The sequence below is a fragment of the Bacillus rossius genome, chromosome 16 (genome assembly GCF_032445375.1).
Source record: "Bacillus rossius redtenbacheri isolate Brsri chromosome 16, Brsri_v3, whole genome shotgun sequence".
NCBI lineage: Eukaryota > Metazoa > Arthropoda > Insecta > Phasmatodea > Bacillidae > Bacillus > Bacillus rossius.
Genome location: NC_086343.1, coordinates 40,905,616 through 40,925,483, shown reverse-complemented (window position 1 = coordinate 40,925,483; position 19,868 = coordinate 40,905,616). Strand labels below are relative to the sequence as shown.

The window sequence follows — 19,868 nt, the reverse complement described above, 5'->3', positions numbered from 1 at the left end:
ACCTCAAGGCCTCCATAGGGTGGCTGGATGGATTCAAGAGTCATCATATCTCCATAGATCCTTCCTGAGGGCTCAGAGGGAAACACTGCACAGCATCCTGACGTGCTACCAACCACAATGTGTTACTTGAAATGGTTTATTTAGGTTTAGCGTGTATGCTTACACTAATATTAGTTTGGTAACTTTTTCAAACTAAAATGTACAGTATGTTTTGATCATGAATGTGTTAGTCACTACAGCACAGTGTTTATCTTATCTATAAACGCCTGTGATCACTTCTGTGAAACAGTATAGACTCGGTACAGTTTGTAGGCCTATAAAAATACTAGCAGTTATCAGTACAAGTATTAACATAACATTTCACACACTATTCACAACTGGAAGAAGTCACTAGTCACGTGATCGTAGGAATAATGGTGTGTGTGAAAGATGAGCACAATTCAACTTAATAGTATTAATAGTTAAAGGTATTTTATTTATTATCACCAAATGTTAATACTAGATATATTTGGTTCAAGAAGTAAAACAATATTTTTCTTCTGAAAAAAAGGGTGGGTGTGGGGTCAAAATGGGCAAACCCTGATATTATGAAGGCAGCGATTTTACGATTGCAATCCATGGAATTGTACGCATACATAAAATCGGGGTTTTAGTGTTTATATAATGATTATATGGTGTAAAACAGTTGCAAGAAATTTTTTTTTTTAAATTTGTCCTGAAATAGTCATAAATTAGTTTATCTAGGTATTTGTAGACTTTCTGATGTGATAATATATTTTACATGTGTAACATCTAAGCTATTGATTGGTATACAACATTTGATAGGAGTAATTTCGTTAATGGTACGGAAGTCTCGTGGAACACCATCAGTGCTGCCATCAGTGGTGGATGGTGCAAACCAAAGTTCTCAAAGCCAAAGGGAACCTCCTTTTAGTGAATTTTATCAACATGGCCAGTATTTCAATAAAATACCTTGTCGAAATTCAGGTCCAAAACAGGGTTTAGTATTTTTTTTTTTTGCTTGCATCATAGTCATTTCATAATAGAGTTTAAAATTTGGGTCCGCTAATCGAATGATTTGATAGTCGTCGTAGCTGCTCCGGTAGCAAATTCTTATGTGATTTGCGTCCAGAAATGTAGTTGAAAACTATTTACACACTGAATTATTTTAAAGAATTCCACGTTAAATTGGATGTCCAGGTGAAGTGTTGTTTGCAGCATGAGGACGCACTGATGTGCTTGTTACCGAGGTGAGGTGTAGAGGGCTCGGGCGGCCGCTGTTCGCAGAGTCCGCAAGGGGCCAGCCCCGCCACGCTGTCCCCCACCAGCCTGTCGTCGCGGCCCCTCGGCAGGTTCTCGTTCAGCAGCTCGTCGCCCCCGCAGGAGGGGGGCCCCTCCCCGGGGCACTCGCCCGGCGCGCGGCGGCGCCACTACGCCCACTGGCACGTGCCGCAGTCCCCCACGCAGCTGCCGGTGAGTCTGTCACCTGCAGTGCTTCGTGAAGACATGAACAATTTTTATATTATTTTTTTTGACATTCTAAACTTGAAGAGTGTTTCGTTAAGCATTCCTAAGCCGAATTTATTTCTTATTTTGTGAACTGCTTCATCTTAATTGCCACCAAACTAGTCAGTGGTCCTGTGTTGTTGGACGCCCTGAGCTGCGCTGCTTGACTCGACGCTGTTTCAGGTAAGGTGTGTGTGCCCGCTAGAGGCTGCAAAGAAACTGGGAATACTGGATTGTCCCCTATGTTTATGCTGAGAAACGCCTATAATGCCTACCTCTCAGTGAATAGATGATTTAATTAATCAAAACATTCAGTGGAATTTTGCTCAAAATTATTTCTGAGAGAAGTTTTTTCTTAAAATGTGAATAACATTAATTTTATTAAAATTATCTTTTTTATATTCAAGAATGTACTGATATTAAAATTTTCCTTGATGTCTGGGTAGGGTTGTACAGTTCATATATACTCACACATGCTCTGGTTAAGCTGTTTTCAACCAAAAAAAAGAAAGTTAAGATAATGCATTAAATATGTCTTGGTAATTTTATTTTTTTGGGAGTAGTATATATCTGGATTCCATAATATTGATGAATTCACCACCTTGGTGGTGCTAATGTCACTGCGGGACAGCTGTAGAAATGTGTGATGAAGTGTGGGGAGCATTTACATACTGTTTTGCACACAATACATTTCTTTATTAAACTAACTTTTGGGCATCTTATTCTATTCTACAGCTTTACCTATTGTAGAACATGGTACCGAAGATATTTTCCACGGTCGTATTGTATACTATAACCCCGCCTGGTTTAGTAATTTTGCGATACCACTTGTCATGATTTAATCATTCATTTTCGAATTGATTTAAACATCCTGTGTATCGTAAAGTATACTATAGCTAGTATATAACACAATTTTGTTAGTGTAATATTCATGGTATATTCTATACTACTGTCCCACCTGGTTTAGTATATTTTGCAATACCACATTTGTATAATTGAAGGGATCCGCCTAGCATATTTTGCAATACCACATTTGTATAATTTAAGGGATCCACCTAGTATATTTTGCAATACCACATTTGTATAATTGAAGGGGCATTTTAACCCTTTTCAGTCCCCTAAAAGCACTGTTTAAAAACAAAATGCTTAAACAGAATTACGTATACGCCCTCAGTGCGTTCTTGAATTCTTTTTCGTAATGGGACACCACTTGGGTATCTTGAGCAGTATTAATATTGCGTGGTTTCTTCGGAAGCTCTGCACTCCGCGTGTGTGCCTGGCTAGGCAGGCCCCTTAATTGTTTGTTACTTTTTACTACAATTTAAACTTCTCAGTTTTCGTAGAGTATACTTCAGCCCTACTTAATCTAGTATAGAATATGTCACTAGGCCTATGCGAATTTTTTTTTTTTTTACTTCGAATCAAATAAGAACATCAAATTATTCTGGAATATGAATATCGAATTCGAATAGCAAGAATTATAATCCCACTAAAAAATTTTTTTTTCACATACAAAATTGAAAGAAAAAGTAAATATGTAGTGGCTTCTGGGAAATTATGTAAATAATACTAAAATGAATGATTGGTTAGGTTAAGTCAGCTACTATTATTTTAGGTACAATTTTGTTGAATTATAAAATTTTGTAAGGAAACCATAAATAATTAGTTTTCATGGTAATCAAAATAAGATTGCAAAAAAAAAAAAGTTAATAAACGGTGTAAAGCGATTATGTAAGGCGATTGCAGGATGTGTAAAGGGTGGGTTTAAAAAAGAGAGTACAGTGAGCAGTTCTAATCTATAGTTAAATATAATGTAGGTATAAAAAAAAATTTTGAACTTTTGTTTGAATTTTTCACTTTGCGAAAATATTTCATTATTTATATTAACATACATTAACATTTATGGATTATATTTTTTGGCTTGTTTTAACAGTGTAGGAACACAGTAGCTGCTTAAAATGTTTCTCTATTTTTCTGTCCAGTTTATGTGTTCTTGGTCAGAGTGGTGAAGTTTCTCCCCTTTTAGTATGACTTTTGACGTGATAACGTCTTATAAATCGAGGAACGCCGGCTGCAGGCATGAAAAATTGTCATGTTCCGCCTGAGCCGAGCGTGCAAGAACCGTCCAACCACCGTGCGAGAAAATCTTCTGTAATATCAAACAGGTTAAGGCGGGCTTTTTAACTGATTGTTCGTGATTATATTTGAACAAATTATTTAAATTCAATTTGCAAAAAGTGTAAATAATATTTGAAAATTAAAAAGTATGCAATTTTCCATCAATGTTTTCTTATGACGTTATCACGTAAAATTATCATCCGTAAACCAACTTTACAGACAATCCCGCCTTTTTTTTTGGTCACAGCGTGACAAGTTAAGTTGCCTGAGCTGTCGCTAAGCTAGGAGTGAGAGTGTGGACCTGTATACGGTCGTCATTCACTGTTTATTATCCACCAGAAAAATGTTGTCGTAGGTTGCTAGGCTTTAGGAGTCTTTGCTGTGAGTATGGGACCAGATGTTTTCCACGAGATCCATACGAGTTTTTTTCTCTTCGCCGCCCTGTTCAGAACGAAACTAATCACAGAGCTGACACGCCGTGTCTCTACCCTCTGATCTGAAAACTGTCAACTGTAACACCCGTCCAGTGTTTTGATTTTTGACACGTGTTTATCCTTATCAGTATACTGTCATTTCTGATCTGTTTTCAGCAACCTGCCAGACTCTGTTCTTCATAAAATATCTTAGCAGATAATGTGGGTTTTAGTAATGGTTCCAAATTACTTTAAATCCAGGGTAACTATATTAGTCATCTCAAAATCTACGTGGTCAGATGTAGAAAATAACTCCGCAAAAATAACCCTATAATATTAAGATTATCCTGTGGAAATTTTGTCCCCTCCCGATGAGAAAATCTTCTGTGATCCCTAGATTTTTCCAGACTTTTGAGATCCGCACAGCCATATTCGTAAATGACTGATATTTGTTTTTTTGAAGTGTTAGTATTTGAAATCAAATTGAATACGAATAATAATCTAGGTATTTGTTTGTATATTCTAAAATTCTAATTTTCACACAGGCCTAACTGTTTCAGCTATATTTGAAGCTCAGCACAAATTGTCAGTGAGACATCTGACACATTCCATTGACTACCTCCGAAATGGTTCAAAACCTGAGGTTATTTTCCACCAAAAAATACCACAGCATCAAATATTTTTTGTAAACATATTAGCTAACTCTTAAGAAAATGTTTGGGTTGATACAATTTTAAAAATGGACATGTAGTTACTTTTTTAGGAGAAGATAATAAGTTAAGGTGTACGTTGATAGCAGGCTGATACCAGAGCAGGTTGTATTATTACATTGGTTTTATGAAAACAGGATTCTGAATATTAGGCCAATATTGAGGTTCTGATAATTGAAACAAAAAATAAAAACGCAGATACAGCAAAACCAGACTATATTGCATACAAAGTCTACATTTAAGTCTGATGCAAAATATGTTTGTTATTAAATAACGTATTTTGGTGCATTATCAAAAGAAAAATTATCTTGTAAGCTTGTCAATTTCTTTGCAACTTTCGAAATGTTGATGCTATAGTGTGTGTAAACGTGGCACAGAACTTTTTTTTCCCTCTAGTATAACTGTTGCATTAATTGTTTTGAATGTTTTTTTGCATGTAGAAGAGTAATTTTTTTCTTTTCTTTCTTATTTATCATTTTGAATTTTTTTAAATGACGTTTTATCTGAGTGTTTCACGTAAAGCAAATTTTCTTGGGAATGTTGTCGTGTGTATAGTGGCTTTTCATAGCGTGAGCTGTACATTTAGCAACGTATGCAACAGATCTGCAGCTTGATGTTGTTTTATCAGAGGTAGTTCTCCAGTTACTGGAGCTGAAACGCTCTGCTTCAAGTGCTACTTCTGCCTCTTCTGCTACTACTGCTGCAGGAGAGGGGCAGGGGGGCAGGAATACCAGGTATCATAATGCTACCTTTTGACATGATGCTTAAAAAACAGGATTCCAAAAAAAAAACCCAACTAAATCACTCTTATAACATATATGTGGAAAAATGTACAACAAACTCAATTAAAGAAAACAAAGCAAAGTGTTGAACATTCAAGGGAATTTTTTGTTTGTATGTATACATAACTTTAAATGAGGATTAAGCTTATTTTATAACCTACAATTTTCAGTTCTCTCATAAAATTAAATGAAAGTTGTAAATTAGTTATTTTACGGATAAAAAAAAAAGAATTCCCTTTGTTAGTCCTTACGTGCTGAATGGTAATGTTTACATCCTTTGTGCTTTTCTGCGCCCACGACTGTCTGTCCTGCACCTAATGCAAATTCGGATGCACACGGTGCGAGAGTACGGTATCTTAGGTGCAAGTTTGTTAAGAAGTCTGAGTGTTCAAGTGACATTTGTCTGCACTTAATGCTATGAGTAAGGATGTCTGTGGGTCATGGAACTTGCCAAAACGTCCTGAAATAAACATACTGTTTTGAAAGACAATTTTTTTTTTGATGCTTCATTTCAGTTTATAGTTGCTCATTAAATATAAATAATCTGAGATTTTTAGCCTGAATAATTTTTAAATTATCTCAGAAAAGGTCTAAGCTTTATTTAAAGTATGTTTCTGCAAATAGTATATTCATTTTATATTGTCTTTGCTCATTTTTAATAGTGCTACTATACACCTAAATAAAAATTCATGTTGTGGTGTAAAAACAGTTGTAAGAAATTTTTTTTTAGGAAATCCTGAAAAAATCCGTGAATGGATGGATTCATTGTGTATTTGTAGACATCCTGGTGAGACTTAAGTCAATGACAAGGTTCATTACGCTCAGTCGGACTCAGCACTGGAAGACGCAGCTTGTAGCGAAGCTGTCATCTGCAGACACTAACCACTCATTTATTGATGCATCAACTGTTAGTTGTTTTCGAGTTGTGCAACTATCTGTCTACGTAAGCTTCAAAATCGTTATTACAATTTTTTGAACATTTGCGTGATGATAGCTCTCTGGGACCTGACATTTGTACTTATTTGGGTGTGAACACAAAAATTGTAGTGTAATACTTATTCTGATACTCAGTTAAATTTTTTCTCATAAGAACAAGCTGTGACTTTCAGGTCTTTCACATTCACAAATACTGCCCTAGAGAATGTCTGATGATTTAGACACAAAGGCCATTCATAACCAAGGGCTAAGATTTTATTTTCTCAGAATGCAAGAGACTGTGCAATGGTTAAAGACCTAAAAATTGGTGGTTAGTTTTCCTTAAAAGGAGTTTTTTTTAATTTTTTTTTTAAAAAATTTGCAACATAAAGCAAGTTAATTTAAACACTGGCTTCTTTCTGGTGTGGTGATATTTAGGAGAGATTTGGTCAGTATGAGCAATTTACACAGCCTCTTAAAACGGAAATGGCAGATACAGAAGAAAAGCCATCGTACATAAGTGGCATAAGTGACGTAGGCTAGAGGCAGAGCATGTAGTTTATCAACTTGTTGCCCCCGAGAGGGGAAACAAGGGATTGAGTTAGAGCGAACACAAAAAACTGTGTTGTGAGAGTCTCCCAATTTATGAACAGCAAATAAATATTCCACGATTTCAAACATGGTAAACTCAAGCACTAGCATGATCTTGTAAACATGGTTCTTCTTCCTTGAAGTATTCAAGCTTGCCTACGGCATGGGGCTGTCAACAAACAAATTTCAAAGCGCAAACAAGGCGATTGAAAAACATTATTTTCTTATGTGAATTAAAAAGGGATAAATAGTTGTTGTAATAATTAGTATCTGCTAATTTCACAATATATAACCATCAACACTGAGCTCGCTTGAACATTAAAAAAAAGAGCAAGGCAGAGTGAGTAATACAATAAGATGCATTTATCGGCGAAAAACAAATAATAATCTAACTTGCTCGTAAACAGATAGTCAAACCAACAAGTTATATACAATATTAAGATTGCTTCAAAATTTTTTTGATTCGGAAAATACGTCTGGAGGGTGAACATGGTTTCAAATGCTAACATCAACACCCAAGCAGTTGCAAATTAGCCGAGGTGCATGGAACATGGTGAGAAGCCGTGCTTGGAGGACAGGCCACCCGCAACACGCAGATGTTGGACGGGAGTAAGACTATCCAGGGGCAAGCAAAGCCCAGTAGCCAACAGTGTGTCAAGTGTTGGAAGGGCTTCTTTCAGGGGAAGAAGTACCAAACAGCCGCACAGCAGGGCGTATGGAGATTTGTTACTCTAATGAAAATGGTTGAGAGATACAAAAAAAAGTTTTTAGAGACCTTTTTTGTTCATAATTAAATTTGCAACACGTTTTGCTCTTAGCGCTTTTTATCTTTTGCTGCACCGTTTCCAAGATGAGAGCTTATTTGTGCAGGAATTTGTGTAAAAATTAAAAAAAAAAAAAAAAAGGAATAATTCAAATTTTTCATTTTAAAACTTTTGTTTGATTATTGTTTAATTTTTCTAATAATTAAAAAAAAAAATTTGGTTTGTTTGTTGTCAGTTGTTTTGTCTTTATAATTAGTTATAGTTTTATAGTTAGTTATAACGTGCCTACCAAGGCCTTAAGCCATAGGTAGGCATGTAACAAAAGTTAAATAAATAAATAAATGAAAAATTGCATTATCATTTGAGTTTATAGCAATCACATTTTTTCCAGGTCTCTAGCCTATAGGAGTTTGATGTTAGTAGGAGCAAGCACGTCTCGAACAGGGATGAAAGTGCTGACTGGTGCACTCGTGTGAGCAATCTTTGTCCGGAGCCTGGCAACCAGATCAGCGGCGGTTTGGCAGTCGGAGGTTGTCTCGGTGTGTCGTGAGGGCGTGCGACTTTACCGAACCCTGCGGAAAGAAATTCTGCGCTGTAATTAATGCCCCTGCCGTCCAAAGGATGTCGTTATATAATTAAATATCTGCGGTTAGTTGCTCTGTGATGTCACTAGACTTGCACGCGTGGACCTCGTTCGGAAGCGCGCGCCTGCTTGATACACTCAGACGTACACGTGTTGGGTATGCATAGGGGCAGGAAATTTTCGCGAAAAAATCTGAACGCCTACTAGACTGCAACAAGGTATACCCACACCAGCGGTTTCTTCCTTGTGATTGGAGGCCGTCTGCAAGAGAAGTCGTTGCCTTGTTTGCACGAGCCACTAAGGACGAGTTTGCTTCCGCACTGACTCACCTTGATTGGTGTTGTAATAATCAACATGTAGCTGAATGAAACTCACCCAATCACGAAATACAGACGATGCTACAGCGTTTTAACTTCCAGCTACTCTCGGGATCTTTTCGCGAAATTTTCATGGCCCTAGGTATGCACCATTTGCTGCTGGCTTTCACACACTATGTTGAATGTTTTTTTTCTTTTTCTCATCATTACTATTTGTTAAAGGTCTAGGAATATCCATAAATTTAACACTAGGCCTATAGTTCTCCTGCATACGTTATTCTGTCGCAAATATTTTCAACTGATGTTTACTAAGTGCCATATGATGTGTGTAAAAATTCATGAAAGTGTTTGCAATTATTGTCACCTTCCTGACGTTTTACACACATTGTATTACACTTGGTAAATATCCTTTGACAATATTTGTGTTAGAAATGCCAATCAGATTTTTCTTATTTGGTTTTGTGTCCTAGCCAACAGTTATTGCATATTATGTTTTGTTTAAATATTTTGTCCATTATTGATTGATATTGTAAGATATGTGTCTTTATTTTGGGCAGTTATAAATAATTAAAGTGATAAGAGAAAGTTACATATTATGATTTAACAATCTGTGACTACCATAAATACAAGAAAGTTATAGTGTTAAATTCACAGAAAAAGCCCTTAACTAAAAGAAAAGAAGAAGAAGAAAAATCAACATGGCATGTTAAAAGACCCAGCCTTTAAACCACATAAGAAAAATTTTTGTATTCCTGACTAAAGAATTTTTAAAAGTTTTGTATTTTCATTTTTATTTGTGAGTGTCTAGTTCAGTTTTTATTTTTGTTTACTAGGCTATCGCTTCCTGTTAAACCATTGCTCTTTTTAAAATGTGAAACTTTGTTCTGAAACATACATTCACATATTTTAAAAGTCCCAAAGTGGCCTATTGTGGTAACATTGCTAGTGTGTTTCCTGCAAGCTGGCTGTTTTTGTGTCAGTAGTTCCACCGTTTGCATGTGTGTTCAATAGCCTCGTTGGTAGGTATTTATTTGTCTGCTGTTGTCAGTAGTGCATACTGCATGTCTTTGTAATGCTGAGATGTGACTAGGAGTTATTGAGAAAGTAGTTCATATTTATACGCAGCAGTTAGATAAGTTGAGGCAAAAAAAAAATTGAAAAATAAGTTCTCTTGTCGTTATCTCTTAAAATGCCTTCTAAGTCTTTATTATGTAGTATTTTCTAGCCAAAACATTTTTTATAGCACTTTTCCTAGCATCTACATTTTGCATGGTTGAATTTTAAATCACAAAATAAAGTGTATTACAATTCAGATCGGCCTCGCTCAAAGATGAACTGACTTGAATATTCACAAAAACACTCTTGAAAAAAATAAATTCTGAATATTTTCACCGAAATATTCGTAGATATTTTGAAATTAAATATTACGTTTGGATTTAGGTAAACTCTCTATTAGTAAAGAAAAAGATCAGTAAAAATTTCAATTTTAGATTTATTTTTAGTTCTCCCAGGAAAACAAAACATTGTTTGCAATGAATGCTCGCAATAGTTCCATTCAGTTTCCATATCAACACCACCAAATGAGTTTTTCTCTGCTCGAAGCAATGTTCACATTAGTTCATTTCGAAGATACCCAAAACGTTCTTAATACTTGCATACAACTTCCATCTCGTAAAGTAGGTCCTGTGAACGCTTCACATGGATGGTGCAGCCAAGGACAGCTGTAATGGCAGCTCAAACAACATTATTAAATCTCCTTCATGGGCATGACTCGTAGTCGCAACATTTCTAGTTTCATTTTCCGAAAAAGTTTACATATTTGGTGTTGCCCGTACCACAGTCATTAAGTTCGTCATTCAATGCATCATTATTTGGCATGAGTCACAGCCGAATGCGACCTTCTTAGGCCACACCGAGCAGAGATCTAACAAGTGACGCAACTATGTCCAACCACGCATCGGGGGTGGTAGCTTCCTGGCTCCGTCAGCCAATCACAACACAGCTTCTGCTCACAAGGACACGATACCATGTAAAATACACGTACTTACATCAATGTATTTTTCTGTATGTGAACAAAAAAAAAACAACATAAAAATCACAAAGTCCTTTCCGATTGGCTGGCCCAATAACGATAAGTTTACAGTCTCCCACAGTCTGTAACACCTGCAGTTTTTCCCCATCGTAAGAAATGTACACAGAAATCGACAGAACCTCTTCGTGACTGATAAACTGTCTGTCTGTCGGCGTCAGAGCCTCGCACATCTGTCCTTACTTTACCAAAACACGACCTAATGTTCTAGAAACATAATGAAAGCCTCTAAATGAACACACAAACATAAAATATAGTCTTAACATTTAAAGTGAATAGAATACTGAAAAAGACATTTACACAAATAATAACCTAGCAAACAATGTAGAAGCCAGTAAAAATGTAGTTGGTTGGCTTTTCTAAATAAAAATCACAGTTTTAAAATGAACTAAAAGAATATTAAGAATGATAAAAAAAATAATTAAAAAATAGGTCACAGTAGGTCACAAGCTGATTCATTTGAATGACTAAAAACAATATTTACTTCTGTTGAAAAATCCTTACTAAAGGCAGGCAGGGCAGGTTCCTGCAATGCTACAGGTGCAATGTTTTATTGAACTTTATCTGCACGTGAAATGATTCTTTTACTAGCAGAAAAAAAAAATTATAGCTGAAATATTGACAATTTCAGCAACTGCTGTGTAGTTGAATAGATTGTTTTATAGCATTTTTATGCTTCTTTTAGCTACATCTCTGCTGCAAGTGTTTTTTTTTGTAGTTGGCTTATTTTATGAAAGCATTTTTGTGTTTCCAACCTGTGTTGCAGAACCACCTGCCAGTGCCATCGCTAATGAACTCTAGGTTCCTTCACACGTGTAAGGTTAGTATGTGTCTGTCTGGCTGCGTTGGGCTGTGTCCTGACGGGTTAGCGATCCCTCAGAGCTGTTACTGTGCACCTTCGTTCTGCAGAATGTTCGGTGCGGCTGTTGCCGAAGTGTGTGAAAGGGAAATGAAAGAGAGATGTTGTAAGAGGAGACATACCAGCCTGTCTCAGGCCTCGTTCCGTTCGTGGGAAGCATTCCTACCGGCCGAAGACACGACGGACGGAACACCCTGTACTTCTTACACTTCCAAGTCACGAACCACGTAGCTTCGAGCACATAGTAGTTGTACCTGCACCTATAACATGTGCCAAGTGTGTTAACAATGGAGTGCAAAACGGTCAGATGTTTTTATTCATTATGTTGTGTAGTTTCTTTCTTTTTTTTGTTTGCTGGTTCTCAGTTCTAGTTTAACCTCCGTACAATTTCCTGTCACACGAAAGATACTGAATGTCCGGATAATTGGTGTGTTTATTCATTAGACTTCTCGTAGCCGTGCCTTACCGTAATCCGACCAGACTTCTCGTAGCCGTGCCTTACCGTAATCCAACCAGACTTCTCGTAGCCGTGCCTTACCATAATCCGACCAGACTTCTCGTAGCCGTGTCTTATCGTAATCCGACCAGACTTCTCGTAGCCGTGCCTTTCCATAATCCGACCAGACTTCTCGTAGCCGTGCCTTACCGTAATCCGACCAGACTTCTCGTAGCCGTGCCTTACCATAATCCGACCAGACTTCTCGTAGCCGTGCCTTTCCATAATCCGACCAGACTTCTCGTAGCCGTGCCTTACCGTAATCCGACCAGACTTCTCGTAGCCGTGCCTTACCATAATCCGACCAGACTTCTCGTAGCCGTGCCTTTCCATAATCCGACCAGACTTCTCGTAGCCGTGCCTTACCATAATCCGACCAGACTTCTCGTAGCCGTGCCTTACCATAATCCGACCAGACTTCTCGTAGCCGTGCCTTACCATAATCCGACCAGACTTCTCATAGCCGTGCTTTACCATAATCCGACCAGACTTCTCGTAGCCGTGCTTTACCATAATCTGACCAGACTTCTCATAGCCGTGCCTTACCATAATCCGACCAGACTTCTCGTATTAAAATATGTTGACTAATATCATTACTCTTAGTATGAAAAATTTAAAAAATATTAAAAGTTATATAAAAATAATAGTTCTTCAAATAACCTAAATCCTTGTTTTTTTTACCCATTATCACAGTTCGTCTTTCAAGGCTCGAGCCAGTATCAGTTAGTTGTAAACTCTATGCTAGGAATGATACAAATCCCAAAGAAGGGGGTTTTGAAAACATGGGAGTTTTCTGCAGTTCATGATTTATAAATTTCATGCCAGTGTTTTTTTCTTACAAATTTTCATGTCGTCGGACGACGTGACGTCACACACTTAGTCAAATAGGGTGGCGAGGCGTGGGCCATAATAGTAAATAGCATAAAGTCTACTGACGCGGTCATTACTTGGTTTGGTATAACTCTTAGAAAATCCCGTAACGTATGCCACACCTGGCATTATGCCGAACCAATAAAATTTACACTCTTGACACACTTGCCAGGTAACAGGCATGCTCTTCCTGGGACACTTGTGTTTCAAAGTGTGCGCTTGAACGCACACCGAGTTGGCATATGCAAATCGTAAACGTAGCTTGTGCAGTCATGATGCACCACTCACCCGTCATTATCCATGTAATTGCAAAAGACGCGAAAATTGCTTGCGGATCAGACCACATTTTATACCCCGCTGCCGGGCGACCTTCACTCTGTCGTCGAAGGACGACTTCCCTTCGCACCAGCTGATTCCGACCCTGCCTGTAGCGGGCGTCAAGTACTATCAGTCGCGCCACAAATAAAGTCTTTAAACTAGTTCCTTTTTTATAATTAAATAGGTAGCCTTAATGCAACTAAAAATATAACTTAATAAAAAATAATTTTAAATCTAAATAAAAATACAAACAGTTTAAAATTAAATATACATAAAAGCTAAATTAAAATTTCTAACCAACTTAAACCAACTAAAATTTCCTGTAAGATAGTTGCAGTACCTGCTACCTATATCTATGCAAATAATGTACTTAAAATAATAAAAAAAAATTGCCACTTAATTTACACAAAAAAAAATACATTAGCGTTCTTAAAAAGGTCTATAAACATTTCAGTTCACAGAAAGCTCGTGGTGCGGACTAAAGAACAACATTATTTTAATCAGTTTACACTTTCTCTGAGTGGCTGATCCAAGCAGGGAGATTGGGTTTTAGGTGTTGATAGTTCCTTTCCTCCCACTTTTCTGATTGCAACTTTCTGTGGATAAAATTACGTTTTCTGGGAGGAACTGGAAGAACATTAGTAATTTTTTAATTGAGCTTCTGGATTTGCTACTCATATTCTGCAATTAGCAATAGATATATTGGTACCGTTAAAAGTGTAAAAGATCTTCACTTTTCCGTTGTTTGTAGTCGTATTTGATCTTAAAACTTAAAGACATTTACATATACTTGAGTATGATACATAAAACTACATATGGTGAGTTGTGTTAAAGTAGCTAGCTTGTTTTGTGTACCATACCACACAGCTCTATTCCTATCAGATCGGCTTACACTAATAGGCTCTACACTCATATTATATAGAGTCGGTCATTTTTTTTTTCTGTTGTACCACGTATTTGAGCACCAAACGAAGATCGTTGCGAACCCGAGAGGTAAACCATTCAAATCATCAACTTGCACCAATGTTATAAGATCAATGTGATTCAAGAAGTCATGTTAAAAAACAGTTAAGACTTTAACATATGAACAGGTTTAAAAATTACTGTATTACGTCACACACGAGTACATGTTTTTAAGTGTTTAAAATTATTTTTTTGACGTGATAACGTCTTATAAATTGATGAACGCCGGCTTCATGCACGAAAAAAGAAAGAGTGACAAGTTCCGCCTGAGCCGAGCGTGCAAGAACCGGCCAACTACCGTGTGAGAAAATCTTCTATAATATCAAACGTGTTAAGGCGGGCTTTTTAACTAATTGTTTGTGATTATATTTAAACAAAATTAGCAAAAAAACTAAATAAAATTTAAAAATTAAAAAGTATGCAATTTTTCATCCATGTTTTCTTATGACATTATCACGTAAACTTATCGTCCGTCAACCGACTCTACAGACAACCTCCCTTTTTTTTAAAAGTTTAATACTCGCTAATATACAGCCAGGAGCTGTATGATACAGTAGAGTTGTAGCGTGAATGTGTAACAACTGCTCCTCCCACAATGCCCCTGTCTCGCCGACTGCCTGCAGGGGATGGCCATGGACAAGACGGGCAGCATTCAGCTGGACAGCGCCCAGCAGAACCACTACCTGTACCAGCCGCCCGACCCCCAGCAGCAGCAGCTCCAGCAGCAGCTGCAGCAGCAGCAGCAGCAGGTGCAGCAGCTGCAGCAGCAGGTGCAGCAGCAGCTGCAGCAGCAGCAGCAGCAGCAGCAGCAGCAGCAGCAGTGCAGCCCCACGCTCATGTCCAGCCCGCAGACCATCCCGGCCGTCAACACGGTGAGTGTCTCTCTCCTCTCTCCTCTCTCCTCTCTCCTCTGTCCTCCAGCTCATCCTGTAGATTACATCTCATGTCTTGGCACACGTTTATGTTTATTCACCAGATGATTAGGTACTTAGTGCCACCCAATAGGTAAAAATAAGTCATACAAGTATTTTTTATTAAATGGTCACTTGCATGACATTTTTCGGCTCGCAAATAAATTTTTAGTAAGTATCAATTGACGAAAAGTACCGTCAAAACAACAAATGCAAAAGAGTGATAAGTGTAGGGGAGTAGCACCGAATCAAAGGATTGTTGTTATGATGGAATAGCCAACAGGGCATGTGAAACCGAGTCTTAAGGTGAACTTGCGTATTTCATTAGTATTACATAGGGTGTACTGCACAGTTACAGAGACAAAACAATTATAATTGCAGAATTCAGCACTATTTTTACATTGATATATTGTGTTTTATCGCTTAATCAAAGCACATTTTTATACTAAATTATATTTGAAAAGTAAGGATGTGATTTTTATGCGAAGAAAAGCTTTATTTGTTAGGTTAACTTATTCATAAAAACAAAACTTATTCGTGGAAAGTACGTTTATTTAAAAAGTAGAGTATTCAAAAGCACGCCAAACAATTTAAATTAATAAGTCATGCAACAAAAAATTTTGTTCCAACTTTAAATAGAAAAATTATAAAAAAATTATTTTATTTTTTTTGTCTAACAGCCAAATAATGCACCACAACTCTGTAAAATTTGGCTGTTGGACAAAAAACTTATATTCCTTTTTTTCTTTTTTAAATTTTTAGTTCATTCAATGATAAAAGCAGGTTTTTTTTTTTTTAGTTTTTTAAAGTATAAGTTTATTTAATTCTTTTAGTTTCGAAATAAAATAAAAATATTAAAAATGAGTAATTGAATCAAATTAAAAGTAATAAATATGAGTGATTAAAGTATTTATTTGTTACAGTGAAGTTAAATTCTACATAAATGTTCACGTAATGTATTAATTTCAGTTAATACATCAACATTACATGGAACTTTTCTTGTTATCTTAGAACAGTTAAGTTGTTCTACTTGGAGACCATCCAGTGACTTCACGCGACTAAGAGCTACATAAGCCTGTCTGGCAGCAAAGAGACGCTATCCCATACAAACAACTGCATCATCTACAGTGCAGCCTTGCATTTAATGCACGATAGATGCCCAACTCAGTATTAATAGCAACATTCGCCTTTCAGCAGTACCATAGCTGTATTTCTCTGGAAAATGAATGGTTTAATTATATGTACACAATCTGTGGCAAAATCAACACGGACTATTATAATGTCCCTATCATACATTTGATCATGCCAGAAGTGGCCAGATAATTTCAGATATAGTACCCATATTGGCTTTAACGAAACCCGGGAACATTTTCCACCATATGGAGACCTCGGAAAATCTCTTAAGTAAAAAAAAATATACTTGTAAAATTTCCAAAATTTAGTGGCATTACGCTGACCTATTGGATCGGAAACGCTCCAAATCGAAAAAGCATCGAGTTCTAAAATTTTTGAACTCTCCTCCCCTAGGGAGGAGATTCCCCATAGATACACAGGAAGCCTGGTTATTACCCATAGCTCGAAATTAGTGGTTTCTCTGAACCTCACTCCACCTTAACACTAAGGTCTTAAGTTATCAAAATATTGTATCGTCAGAGGTTCTTTATATGGATGCAAAATATCAACACATTTGGACTAGTGATGTGCGAGTCTCGGCATCATCGAGAACGAGTCGAGACAGAAAATTTCTCGATCTCGTCTCGAGATAATTTTTTTGGCTCGGCATTTTCGAGAATTTTGTAAACAAGAAATAGGTTAGGTAATATAATATATTGAGGCAGCATTTTGTGTTGCGTGTTGAAATAATTAACATATCTTCAACGTAACGTAGATCGAATAAAATAAAATATACTTGTTACGATAGTATACACGATAAATTATTAAAAAGTTAAAAACGAACAACTTCCGTTCACAAGTCACTACATGAAACGGTAAACGTAAACAATGAATTGTGCTGTGGTTATCACATTAAATTACAGAAGAAAATGATTATTTTCCGTTAATAAAACCAACATTAAAGTTAAAAATAAATCATTTTCGGTATCAATATCAAGAGTATCAACGTAAAACGGTACGGTAAAAAATAAAAATATAAACATGACTGCAGAATTCTTCCGCGATTGCATTTTGTTTTATGGCCTTAGGTTATACACACGGCCAGCAGTATATAACAAGCAACATGATGTTTAAATTGCGGTCCGTATCGATAGTGACATATCGATAGTGGCGAATGTTCAGACTTTCATGATCAAGTACCGTCCATGGCTCAAGAAAACTGTATAGACTATGGAGTCAAAAACGTATGTTTACATACGACAGTAGGCAAATAAACTTGAGTGTAAAGGTAAAGTTGTAATTGCAATTGCAATTGTGGATACTTGATAAAATTAGTGAATAATTATGTATGTTTGTCAGATTATTGAGTTTTACTTTTTTGGATCATATTATCCTGTTAACTAAAGTACAGATTTCTCGATCTCGACTCGATTCTCGAGAATTTTTAAATTGCTTTCTCGATCTCGTCTCGAATTCAAAAAAGTCTTTCTCGCACATGCCTAATTTGGACATCGAAAAGTGGGTAAAAATTAAATGGAAAGATTTTATTACATTGTCCATACATACATACAGGTGAAGCTAATAAAAGCATGGTAAAAATGAAAACTGTGATGCGAACATAAGCCCCAGCTAACACATAACTATCGTAGTGCACACTTACCACGAAAGATTGTGGGCTATCAAATGTAGTTAACTTGGCACCAGACAGAGCGAGCGCTTTGTATGCAATCGGCAGCTATCAGTATCGATATTCAACTACCTGTGTGTGCTCTATGTGGGAATTAACATAACCAAACATGAATGTTGCGAACTATCACAGGGCTGGCTACATTTTTATTAGCGGTACACAGCGGTGACGAAGATAAACAGATAAAGGATACAGGAAAGCTTCACTATAAAGAACATGAAGGGACCAAAAAATGTTGAGTTTGTTATACTGAAGTTCTTTATACTGAAACATAAGCATTGTTATAAATATGTATACGATAAACACATGAAACACTTTAAGTGTACTAAAGTTCAGTATCTCAGTCATTAGTCTATGGCCGCTTGAAGAACCTGTTCACATACTCTCTGCTAATGCTTTGTCTGTGGTCAGGAGACATGTAGGCAGAGCTGCCAACCTCAAATCACACCCATCAGTAATGACAATTATATGAAAAAAGTACACGTGTATCATGCACGATAAATTTTTTTGAGGAATTATGACACACACAAGATAAAACATGGACAAAAAAAATTAAAAATATAGGCCTATGTATATGAATACAATGAAAATTAATGAATCGAAGAAAAAAACTATTTGAACAATACAATCATCTGAATAGGTAAGAAATGTCAATAATTTTACAGGAAATTTTCAACCTTCAATTCAAAGTATTCAAAGTTATACTTTTGAACTGTCTTTTTATTTGCTTCTTTTATCCTGGTTGGATAAGAACTGTCTTATAAACAAACAACAGAAGACAAACAAAAGAACTTGTAAACAATAAAACTGCATTTTTTTTTATATTGTTTTGTTAGTTTATTATGATGTTGTATTTTATTTATAATGTTGCTGACAAAACCTGGACATATGTACTGTCAAATATAGGACGCTAATAAATGAAATGAATTGAAAATGAAGTTACTTTCGTTTCTTAAGATGTTGCGAAAAAAACTACAATATGGATTTATTGCTCGTCATATAAAATGATCCGCATGTTTCTTTGATTCAATATGCCGTCTACAGTCATCCCTTCCACCCTGTGCAATCGAAAAGTCACACGTGCATACATTACAAAACTCGTGGTGTTCCAAAACATTTGAAGACGACAAGCGTGGCCATTTTGAAGAATTGCGTTCTTACACATTTATTCTGTCACACGCTTCATTTCTACAACTGGCACTGAAGAACACAACACTATTGAAAAACGTAAAAATATTTCACGTCTGTAGACACAACAAAAACCCTGTTATTAAAAAAATTACTTTCAAAAAAAAAATTCAAACAATACAGGTTAGCCAAAGTACGGTACAAAAATTATCGTGATGTAAGTAGCCTTCAAACGATAAGTCCGAGAATATGTACTAGTTTTATCGTAATACCATCCCATTATTATTTCAAAACACAAGAATTAATCTATACTTATTTCGACAGTACATGCGCACACATACTAGTTCCGTTATTTGTGCAAACACGTGATATATTCGAACTGCGTTCACGAAACAGCGCAGCAGAAACGGAATTTTTTCCGTTACCGTGCAGCACAAAGCCTCGTTTCCGTAATAAACCAGTGATGTTCCGTAATTCGGTGTTAAATCCGTAATCGTTGGGAGCTCTGTGTAGGTTATGTTTTTGTTTATGTACACGCTGTTACATTTGAATAAGAAACTAATAAATTAAGTACAAGTTTTTGAATTGTAATTTTTTTTTCAAAATTTGCCTCAAGTTTGTACGTTCAAGTGAATATTTTTATTTCAGGAAGAAACAGACCGTCGTAAAATTCGTTAAGATGAAATAAAATTCAAGGTTATTATATACGTTTTTGGCGGGACCAAACAATGAGTT

At 36.4% G+C, this 19,868-nt stretch overlaps 1 protein-coding gene across 2 annotated transcripts in view; it reads left to right on the top strand.

Moving 5' to 3' along the window:
• LOC134540243 (CREB-regulated transcription coactivator 1-like) overlaps positions 1–19,868 on the top strand; it is a 100,097-nt gene that overhangs the window by 24,573 nt on the left and 55,656 nt on the right. For both annotated transcript variants that reach the window (XM_063382865.1, XM_063382864.1), the window contains 3 exons: positions 1,288–1,473; positions 11,555–11,608; positions 14,918–15,166. In XM_063382865.1, the coding sequence (XP_063238935.1) occupies positions 1,288–1,473; positions 11,555–11,608; positions 14,918–15,166 (489 nt within the window). The remainder of the gene's footprint in view (positions 1–1,287; positions 1,474–11,554; positions 11,609–14,917; positions 15,167–19,868) is intronic.